The sequence below is a fragment of the Oculina patagonica genome, unplaced genomic scaffold (genome assembly GCF_052425735.1).
Source record: "Oculina patagonica isolate OP01 unplaced genomic scaffold, crgOcupat unplaced9, whole genome shotgun sequence".
Taxonomy (NCBI): Eukaryota; Metazoa; Cnidaria; class Anthozoa; order Scleractinia; family Oculinidae; genus Oculina; species Oculina patagonica.
Window position 1 is genome coordinate 20,017 of NW_027558799.1, and position 11,367 is coordinate 31,383.

The window sequence follows — 11,367 nt, forward strand, 5'->3', positions numbered from 1 at the left end:
CGCATTCAATTTCACTGTGATGGTTGTTGTTATCATTGGCCGTTTTTATACTAGAGACGAGTTACCCGTCTAGACGAGCTTCGGCAAAAATTTTGTTGCTCGTCTGGTTACGCGTCTCTAGTATAAAGACGGGCACAAGACGCGTTACCCGTCTAGACGAGCTTCCTTTCGTTGTCCGTCATTCAAGACGAATTTCGAAAAGTAGCTCGTCTAGACGGGTAACTCGTCTTGTGCCCGTCTTTATACTAGAGACGCGTTACCTGACGAGCAACAAAATTTTTGCCGAAGCTCGTCTAGACGGGTAACTCGTCTCTAGTATAAAAACGGCCATTTCGTTGCAAAGTTTTGCTTGTAGGTGAGCATTCCGTCATTTCTGCTTGTTCACCGTTAGTAGGGTATTCAGGAAATTCTTGAATTTGAAGGTCGAAGGAGGTATTTCTGGTTCTCTTATCCATTTAGGAGTTTTGCAGTAATTTTAACGGAAAATATCGTCCGTACTTTCCGCCATCTTTGATTTGATAGACAAAAATCTTGCGCTAAAGCGCGCGGGAATTAGCGCGGGATCATCCGGGACAAAACCCGGTCCGATACTTGGAAAATATAGGCCCTCGCGGGACCGGAAATAAAGAAATCTGATTGGCTGATTTAGTTATTGGTCCTCGGACCGCCTTAGTCGTGTAATAATATGTACTTATTGATTGAGTGGGAGGGCCGGACGGGAAAATATTTGGCTCGAGGTCAGGACGTACGGACCGAGCGCAGCGAGGTCCGTGCGTCCTGACCGAGAGCCAAATATTTATCCGTCCGGCCCGACGTTAATCAGTCAATAAGCATTTTATCGTATGACCAATGAATTTTTGTTGTTGTTTTTCTTTCGTGGATGCAGACGCGGCGGCCCGTTTCGTGCGCATTTTGAAAAGCCAATGGTAGCTCGTAATTTGTTGGGAAGCCAGTAAAGTCCATTTGAACTGCGATGTGCGTACACAGTTTTATAACTTCTGTTAATATTGTCAACTAAATCTCCGAGTTCTAGCTCCATTCCAAGAAGATTTAAATCCGACTAAATTCCTCGTACATGATTGCAGTTAGTAGAAATTTTAAAGGAAACGTTTATGAAGGACTACAACAAAGAATTTGCACGGCATTTTGGCTAGTCGTGTTCGTCTCAGCGAAGACTGAATTTATCCTGATTGAACAACTTAGCGACGTTTCTTCTGAGCCGAAATTCACAATTGGTTTGAAGGAGAGGATTACTGTAATTAATTTTCCAACAAAAAGGACTTTTGATGTTTAGATCTTAATCTATCAAACTACATAAAGACTTGGAAAGGGATTGTACGGATTTTAATGGCAGTCCAGGATTTTGCTTCGCTTCGTTTCCCCTCGACTTCAAGTTGTTTTGTTTACCACGGATCGGAGTATAGTATTCATGAACGTCTGTCGTTGCTGCTTAGTCCTTGAATTCGTTAGTTCCTCGAATATGTTGAGTTCTGCATTACAGTTGATGTCCAAATTGTGCTTAAAATGCTTCGTGAAAACAAGCGGGAAACTGTGTCATTGATCATGATTGATCAGGTTAGTCGTAAACATGTACTCGCATTTTGTTTGTTATGATTTAAAAGAAAAAAAATTGAGTTTACTTCGCATTTGCATTTTTTCTTCAATGTTTATCATGACTACAAACCAGGATACGTCTTTGTGCGATTATGTTTTTTTTTTTTTTTGACGGCTTTCATTTCGATTTCATTGTTGTTGTCAGGAGTATTTCTTCATCATTTGCCGAGTTTAAACACGTTTTGTTTTAATTTTTGCGCCTGCAAACTACATCGCTTTCTTGATAGTAAAGTTTTAATAAACATGTTGGAAAAATCTTAACAATCGCTCATCTGAATTAAATGCTGTGGAATAAACTGGTTCCAATTCAGGCATCTCGCGGCAGTAGCGGGGCCGTACGCTTTTCTAGTGGGGCCGTACGGCTTTTTCCGGCCCTGTACTGCTAGAGCGAGGCGTACGGCCCTCATACGGGACTTTTTTCATATGGTTTTCCAAGGAAATTGCGAGCGGGTCCGTACGGGTCATATGATAAAACATGTTATTTTCACGTGTGAAGATATGATTTTTTCGCGCGAAAGATGTCCTGGTATTTCACTGATGTTTATATAATATTATTAAATTCTCAACCTCGGATTTTGCATTTCTAGCTTTCTGATTGGTTCACTGAATCCCGATTATCAGCTCGTATACCTATGTTTGAAAATGAGTGCGGCAAGTGCCGCTCAGCGTAAAATTTCTCTGCGGAAAGCGTCAGTTCCATCGGAAAAATGGTTGAAAACAGCAAATTTGATGAGCTTTATGAACAAGAAAAAATCAGCGGTGCCTACAAAACCATAGAAATGCCATAGTAAAATTAACTACGCAAAACAAAATGATTGATGCGAAAAGTTTAATTAATAATATTTGTAAACGCAAAACAAGAGCGAGTGAATAAAGTAGAAAAGCAGCAAATAATTTACGAAAGAACGGCAAACTGACACAGTTTCATTCATTGTACGTCATAAAATTAGGCTCAGCATTTCTGTAAAGTTTGTTACCTTTTAATCTTGGTCTTGTCCTTTTATACTTCAATAAACCTGTTCCACTTTGAGCTCAATTTCTCTTCAAACAATATAGCAGCCTTGATGACGGCCGTGGAGCCGTAAATTACAAGTTCAATGTAAACACTTGCTTCGTTCGTCTTGCACAAGACGTGTGGTTTCCAGAAAAGCTTTTGCTTCGGATCTTCTCGTAAATCTTAACTGTTGCCACAATTTCCACGATATATAGATGACTTTAGAGGGGATTGTTCGAGGAAAACCTTTGAAAGAAAACTCTCTGGCTCGCTTTCCTCGTGTGTTTCATTAAACTCAAGAAGTGAACACCACGCCACAAATTTTCCCGCCTCCTCATACTATCACTTCGTTTACATCAAAATAGAATGTCCAGTCGATTTAAACTTAAAAAAGAATTTAATAAAACAATTATTCCATTCGCCCTTGTTGGATACGAGTCGTTATAGCCAACTCGGCGCTTCGCGCCTCGTTGGCTATTTACCACCTCGTATCCAACGAGGGCTCATAGAATAATTGTTAAATACTCGTTACCTAATTAATGAAACTTACCTTTGATGTCTCTGTGAATTACAGGTATCGAATGCAAAAAGCAGACTCCTTGCAGCACTTGTCTTGAATATTTTATCGATTCAAATTCGCAAAGAGCTCCGTTCTTTTTAACGTGGTCAGATAACGATCCCTTCAAAAACACAGAAAACCAGACCTGAGATCCCAACTTTTAGTGGCAACGATAGAACTAATTTGCACTCGACAAGTCACGCGAAGCCACAGGGTTAGACTAATCTACGGTACGGCAAACCGCGGAACCAACGGTAATAACTTATTTCAAGAGGGGAGCCGATTACCTAGAGTATGCAAGCCTCATCTACGTCTATGCCACAGCGTTTTCACAGACCGGGTTACTTTTACACTTCCTTTTCCCGAGAAAGTGTGCATAATATGATGCGAAAAAAAAAACTGTCTGACGTGCGTTATTTGGTGGCCCTAACTTTCGATTTTCTGAGGGAATAGGAGTTTGCTGGAAATGAAGTTTTTTAAATAGTAACCAGGTCTGTAAAATAATTGTGACATGAATCTAATACCGACCGCATTGATTATGGGTTAGCCATATTATAACTAGCCAAGTAGTTAGCTGAGTAGTTAAAAAAATTTAATTGCTTTGACAAGGTTGTACATAAAAGAAGACAAAAGTAAAATGAGACAAGTAATAAGAAATTAAGTACCATGCAGAAAAAATAAATAAAAATAAATAAGTACAATGTAACTAAGTATGTATAAGTGATAATTTAATTTAGAAAAGTAGGAAAAAGGGAACATGAAAAAAAAAACAGCACCAGTTAATGTTTGCCTAAGTATAGCATTGACTGTTTAGCCACCTTACATCTAAGCTGACTTACCCCAGCCATGAAATCCATGAACAAACAAAGCTGATTGCCCTCCTGCATACTTCCATAAAATGTCACGATTCTCTCATTTTTAAGAGTCCTCAAAATACTAATTTCATTTTGGAGAGCCTTTACTTCCTAAAAGAGTAACGCCATGACTATAAATCATAAACGTTCTATGATACTCACATTTTTAAATATGAGTATCATGGAACGTTTATGATAATACACCAGATAATACACCAGATAATACACCTGATAATACACCAGATAATACACCAGATAATACACCTGGGCATACACTGTAAGCGATTTAAAGCAGTAAACGCAAGTAAAACTTAAAAGTTTTACTTGCGTTTACTGCTTTAAATCGCTTACAGTGTATGCCCAGGTGTATTATCTGGCTGTCATCACTAGCAATATGTTCTTAAAGTATGCGGTTACTTTAATTAACGTCGTCGGATTATAGCTTCAAGCTTGCGCGACAAGATTGAAAGGAAGCGTGGGTTGAGACAGGAGCTGTTGGACGACCCTGCACATGCTGAATATAAATGAGATATGACGTCTTGGCAAACGTGGTTTTATACGCTTTTTCTTTTCATTAGGCATGGAAAGAATTTACTTTTTCAGTAGGCACACTGAATTTTTGAGGAATTTTCCAAACTCAAAGCCTTGTACTTTACGTGGAAAAATACAATCTTTAGATTTTCTCTGCCCCAACTTAACATGCACAATGCCAATTCGTTCTTGTCGCGTAGGCTTGACGTTCGATCCGACAGAGTAAAGAAATAGCTGTGCATTGAATGAACTTTATTACATGTAATGCGTCTAGAAGTATCTAGCAGAAAGAGAACCCTCTGCTAATAGGGGACACCTAGCTAAGAAATTAAAAAAACAACTTTGACACTAATATACTATACGTGGATTAAAGGGTTAAAATATTAAAAAAAAATACATAGGTGACAGTCCTTGTATCCATCTTTTAGAAAGCTTGATATGCCTCGCCCCCTTATTTGCGTTTTAAAAGCCTTGCTCGCACGTCACTCCTTAGTTAAGGACCAAGAGATTAATTAGGGACGGACCATTAGAAAAGTAGAAAAGTGATAGGGGGGAGGGGGGGGGGGGGTTCGGGGGAGTTTCGGGGAAGTTAGGCTTGCTCGAATTATTTTTTTACGCCCATTGCTTGTGGAGGAATTTTTTTTTGCGGTCTAATCCTCTGCTCGAATTTCTTCTTCGTATGCGTTACATCACTTTCATTCGATAGAAGATTATTTCGTCCAAAACCATTGAGGAAAGCTAACCAAGAAAAAAACTAACCTACTTTAGTGTAGGAAATTAACGCTTGTGTTAATTAAGGTATTTGAAATTAACGCGAATTGAAGGAAAAATTACTTGGGAATTAACGCGAAAGAGGGGGTAACATTTCAAAATGAAGGCAATTGACGCGACGTACACAAAGAAAAACACTTTTTGAGACAACAGGAACACGTCTTTTAACACCAGGCGTATAATCCTAAACGTAGGGGTTAAGGGAAGGAATCTGATCGCCTCGAGCGTTCTTCACAAATTCAGTGATACCGGCAAACTTCCACTCTGATGAAATATTAAATGCCTTTTCTAGGAGTCAAGAACGTCTGAACTGTATCAAGAAATTGGGGCCAAAATAATGGAAATTAAGGTCATGGAAATAACCGTTCCACTTAAATAACGGCGCGGAAATTAACGTTGACAAAAGTTAACGCGAATTTTTGAATTTCGCGTTAATTTCATGAAGCATTAATTTCCTATAAGGAAAATCAAAACTACAGGAGAAGGACAAGAAAAGAACATTTCGGGAGAAGAAATAAGGGGGAAACCTGATTCCCATTCTACGATTACTCTCCAAGTTAAAAGGTTAAAACCTTACAATACTATTTGAGAAAAGTCTCAGATATACAATGAAAGCTAACAAACAAACAAACAAACAATACTTTTTGAAAAAGACTAAATTACAATGAAAGTTAAGAATCTTAAAATACTATGACCGGTTAAAAAAACTACAGTACAACTAAAGCTAAGATCTGTTTAAAATATAAAATATAATAGACCGATTGAAAATTTATGAGAGTTTAAAATAGTTTGTACGGGCAACCTTCGGTCTTTGTTTATAATCATGTTTCTTACGAGTTTTAGTTGAAAAATTTCAGTAATCAATTGTCAATTTAATTTCTTTTGAGTAAACTGTTATTCCTTTCGCGTAAAAAGTACAATGCCTTTTGTGAGTAAAAAAAGTAAGGAAAAAAAAAAAGAAATTTTTTTCCGCAAACAAATTCAAAAGAATCCCCACTTTGTTTAATATCAGATTACTTATACTGTACTTATGTAAAAGGTATGGAACTGGGCATGCAGAACGCAATTTCATGTCTTTTATCGGCATTAATTACAAGACTAACCTCTCGCATTTCGGTGTATTGAGGCTCTATTTTAACTATTTTCACTGCTGCCGTGAACGTAGCTCTGTTCTCAGTGCTATAAGACTGAATAAGACGACACTTGTATACCTGCAAAACATTGCGTAAGGAACAGTCTGTGCCGTTAGTTGCAAATGAAGTTTGTTACATCAGAGTTTTGCTCCATACAGTTAACTGTAACTCAATATGGCTTGGCTGAAGAGTATCGCTCATTATATTGGGGACTTCGTTAATAAGCAGTAAATATATCCTGGCATGAACTGGTAAATTGCCCCTTATCAAATGATACGTTTTTGCTTTTTTTTTCTCTAGATCTGTTTCTTTTTGTTTTTGTTTTTGTTTTGTTTTTCTTTTCTCTCAAGTTTTTGAGGCTTCCGTTATACAGCGTTATGGCGGGCGATTAGCTCATTTCCCTACCCCAACCTCAAGTCCCTATCGCTTGACCAACCTGGCGAAGTAAACTAACCTACTAGGCACCGAAGTCCCAGCCAGCATTAAGGTGAACCCAAGGTCAACATGAAGTTTTGTGTGAAGTTCAACTTTACAGGAAGAGGATAGATTAGATTAGGAGGCAAGCGTGGCCGAGTGGTTTAGGGCGCTGGTGTTGCAATCCGGAGGTCACCGGTTCGAGGCCTGCCCTTGCCACTTGCTGGATTTGTTTCTCGGTTGTCCCGAGTTCAAATCCTCGACCACGCTTTGTATATAGCCACCTGGTCTGCCTCCTGCCAGTTGGGATTTTTAACCTTGTTATGTTCATTTAAAATTAATTTGTTTCCTCTGTTTCAGTGGCATGCCTGTAAACTAGCTATCTCGTTGAGATATGAAGCTAAGTGCATGACCACTATAAACACATTTTCTTTTTTTTTTTTTTTTTTTTTTTTTTTTTTTTTAAAGAAAAGGTCTCTTTCCCTCTTTATCGTTTGAAGATAAAAAGACATAAATACGCCTATTCCTTATACCCTGCACTGTAGAATATTTTCTTTTTCCCTGAAGATGCCGTGGACCGGCAAAAGCTCGCAATAAAGTAAAGCAAAATACAGTAGCTTAAGGCGTCACTTGGCTCATTTACTCATCATCATTCAAGATGCTACTGAAGGACAACTCCAAACGTTTAAACAATCCATTCCCGTTATTATCACCTGACCCTGTTGGGTACGTTAAATGTTACTAGCCCTGTCTATATAATTCATTTAGCTCCTGCAAGTGAGATATTCGATAGCTCAGCTCTTCCGTCATTGATTTAGGGTGGTAAACGGGGGTCTAGATCACGTTTTACGAAATATTTTACGGCAGTTTCACGTTTCACACAAAATAAATAACCATTTCACGAAACCAAGACAAATTAGAGTGACATGGGGCCCCAAATGTTGATAAGTCATGGTTATGCACCTCTGTTAACGCAATGTACCACATGTAGTCTTGCTTTTAAACGCTCAGTGGATAATTTTTTGGAAGGAAGAAAGAATCATGGTATACAGTCACCGCATTTCACGAGAATAAAACAACAGCTAGTCATCTTGCAATTCACATGAGAAAAGGTCGACTCAAGGTTCACGACTTTGCAACCTAATCACGTTTTACAAGAAAAAAATAGCCATTTCATGATCCACGGGAAATTTAAAAAACATTTCTCGGATCACAAAAAACCCTTTACCACCGTATAATGTGAGGAACATTTTCGGTGTATGGCCTACTTAGATTCGTTTCTCCCAAAATCGTCAATGCAGACTGTAATTATTGCACTTACACTGGACAAAGCTTGAAGTAGGTAGGTAGTCGGATCAATTTGGACCACTGACAGTGGTGGTCCACACCGCCGCAGCTTATCCCAGTTTCTGTAGCATGAAGCGAGCAGGAGTATTACTATATCCCAGGCCCATAGGGAGGGGGGGGGGGGGTGCGATGGGTGCGTCTGCACCCCCCACGAGCCTTGGAAGTCCGCTCATTGTGAAAAAAATACATCAAAATAAATAAATAAATACGGCTAATAAAGGGAAATGGTATTCCTGTACTCCTATACTGTTTACATTCAATATGGTCCTTTGGGTTGAAGGTCCACCATTTGTAGACCGAATTGTGTGATTCTAGGTTAATTTCAACAATACATTCTGCCAAATGTCCTTCATAGTCACGAATAGTCGAACCGTTGAGGTTCCATTGATATTTCCAGGCGCTAGAAAAAAGAGAGGAGACTGGGTACTTGTTGGGCTTGGAAGCATCCAAGAAGGTTGGAGCTTGCCACAGTGCTAAAAGATCAACAAACCAACTCTCAGGCTGATTTATTTAATTACCATTTGACACTGAAATAATGAAAGCTAACTATTTCCTGCCTTCCTTTATGTACTGCCGGCATTGTTAGCTATTCATTGTAAATTACGTTTAAAGGTTCTGTTTCTAAAAAAATACGTTTTTGAATTTAAAAAATGTACCAGATTATTGTCGTTGCCACCTTCACCTTCACCTGCCTGGTTTCCTTACAAACTGTCTTCAAAACGGACGAAATGCTATCTCAGATAACCTATTTTTTCAAAATTTCCTGGGGGAGGATGCCCCCATACACCCCTACGTTTTCGTGCCTAAAGCGCTCAGGAGTTTGCGCCGGAGGCGCTCATACGTACCCCCCCCCCCCCCCCATGAAAAATCCTTGTTACGGACTTGCACCCCTTGCACAATGATTGTCATCTGCAAGTTAGTCCTAGGCATTTTGCCAAGTTTTCCTGACGTTTACTGATATCAGTTACATTCCTGGATGGAAAGAGCGCGAAAGTGTCTTGACCGAGAGCGCAAAATACAAGACGTGGCCGGCGCTTGAACCCGGACCGTTCGATAAAAGTCCAGAGCACTAACCATTGGTCCACCGGTTCTTCAAGAGGCCATAGCTTGAGATAAACAGTTGTATAATGTAATAAAGCTTTGCTACACTGAACAATTTTTAGTAATTTATGTGTTAAGGTTAATAAGCATATTAAAAGGACATTTCCATTTATAAAAATTGTGTCGATTCTATTCAATTTATTAAACATGGTATGCTGGCCACGTTTTAGGTTACTAGGAAGATATAAAATACCTTGCCAAAGGCTCCTGCCCCAATAAGTGTTCCTTGAATCCCATTGGGAAGCCTTTCAACAGGAAGTAAAAGATAAATTTAATGGTTAAAATGACAGAAGTAAATACTTGGAGAGAAACGAACTTTTCTGAAAAATGCGTCCATTTCCCTACGGTCCAACCACCTCTAATAATAATAATAATAATAATAGTAATAATAATAATAATAATAATAATAATAATAATAATAATAATAATAATAATAATAATAATAATAATAAGGAAGCCTTGAATCACTGTAAGTGGTTTTCAGGAGGGTCTTCAAACATAAAAATTCTACTAATAAAAATTAAATATTTAAAAGCAAACTCGACAATCTTAAATGCTAAAAATGATAAAAACTGTTAAAATGGTTAAAAACTAAGATATTTATAATTAAAACCTAAGATAGAAAGCGATTTAAAAGAAGTTTCCTCAAATTTTGCTTAAAATCAAATGCAGCATTGGCCTCTTTAGTTCTTTGGGCAGTGAGGCCAAGCCATTTAGTGCTTAAAAAAAGGTCGTGTTTCTGCCCCGTTCTGTTTTTGGTTTTTTAATTTGGGAAGGTAGCCGTTTCTAGTGTTATAGCCGTGAATTTGAATTGAATTTGTTCTAAAAACATCAAGATGTTCAGGAATGTCTTCCTTAATCGCACTCTGTACGAGGCAGCATTTATGTCCATAACGTCTCTTATCTAAAGGCACCCACTGTAACGATGTTATGGCATCAGCTGATGACATTCGGCCTTTAAAGGCAAAACATATAGGTGTCAGACGTGCAAGGAAAACTTGCATTTGTGATACTTGCATTTGTGTCGAGCATATTGTCATTATGAAACAGTAGTCCTGCACCCTCTGCTCTTGTGAAATCAACATTGCGAATTTCTCGATTGGAAGTCCACATACTAACCATTTGACCACGGCTTATCCTAAAATATGCCCTAACGATCAATTCATTCTTATGTTAAATCCAATATGATGTAATAAGAATGTCTGGAATGTAAAAAGGGGCAGTTTTTTTTTTCTGAAGTGAACATTATCAAAACACAAGCGTGAATCGTGGGTGTGGTCCCTTAGAAGAAGCTTTTCGAGGTGACCTGGATGCTTACGAGAGGTGGTCGCTATGGTATGACTGTATTTTATTCATCTTAATCTAAATAAAAAAAAAAATTACCAGTAAGTATATACGTAATCAGTAAAAGGAATTCCATTTGATTGTAAAATGAGTTGCGGGGTCTTACGTGGGGTCTGCAGAATTTACACTTGTTTCGTTTCTGTATCATGTGAAGACAAAGAATATGGATAAGTGTTTCACCAATTCATTGACTAGAAAGTATACCAAATCCAAATGGTGAGTCGCAACAATGGCATGTCCAGATTTACATATAAGGTTGGAGCCCAGAATTACAAAATAGAGAAGTAACCGCGGGTTCTGCTGATATTATATTGTTTTAATTTCGGCTAAGTAGTCTACGGCGGCCTTAATGGTGTGTCAGGTCCTATCAGTTTTAGTGCTAATTCATGAATCAATGCCAAAATGAGCTATCGTCGACCCTCCCCCCTTCAACCTGAAATAACTGTTAGTTTGCAACCGAGTAAATTACTGGCATCAGTTTGTTAATATCCTACAAACATGCAGCAGAGCGTTGTCCGTCATCATAAAACAGAGCAAGAATGCTGATCAAATCCCCCAAAATGGAAATTTAACAAAACAGAGCTGTCAAAAAATGGTTGCCATGGCAACGTCGAAGATGGTGATCACGTGGCAAAATTTTGTCAGAAAAATTTTAGAAAAAAGTCACCAAGTTTGGTGCCTGTTGCTTTAATCGTTTTGAAGTTA

The 11,367-nt window shown here is 38.4% G+C and overlaps 1 protein-coding gene across 1 annotated transcript in view; it reads right to left on the reverse strand.

Annotated features, from left to right (window-relative positions):
* The window catches only part of LOC144641388 (mitogen-activated protein kinase kinase kinase 3-like), a 28,071-nt gene extending 18,533 nt beyond the window's left edge, over positions 1–9,538 (reverse strand). Inside the window, exons 1-4 of the mRNA XM_078500402.1 lie at positions 9,512–9,538; positions 6,427–6,534; positions 4,007–4,132; positions 3,159–3,288 (exon numbers count right to left, since the gene is read on the reverse strand). Coding sequence (XP_078356528.1) covers positions 3,159–3,288; positions 4,007–4,132; positions 6,427–6,435 — 265 coding nt within the window. The 5' untranslated portion in view covers positions 6,436–6,534; positions 9,512–9,538. The remainder of the gene's footprint in view (positions 1–3,158; positions 3,289–4,006; positions 4,133–6,426; positions 6,535–9,511) is intronic.
* Positions 9,539–11,367: the final 1,829 nt, after the last annotated feature.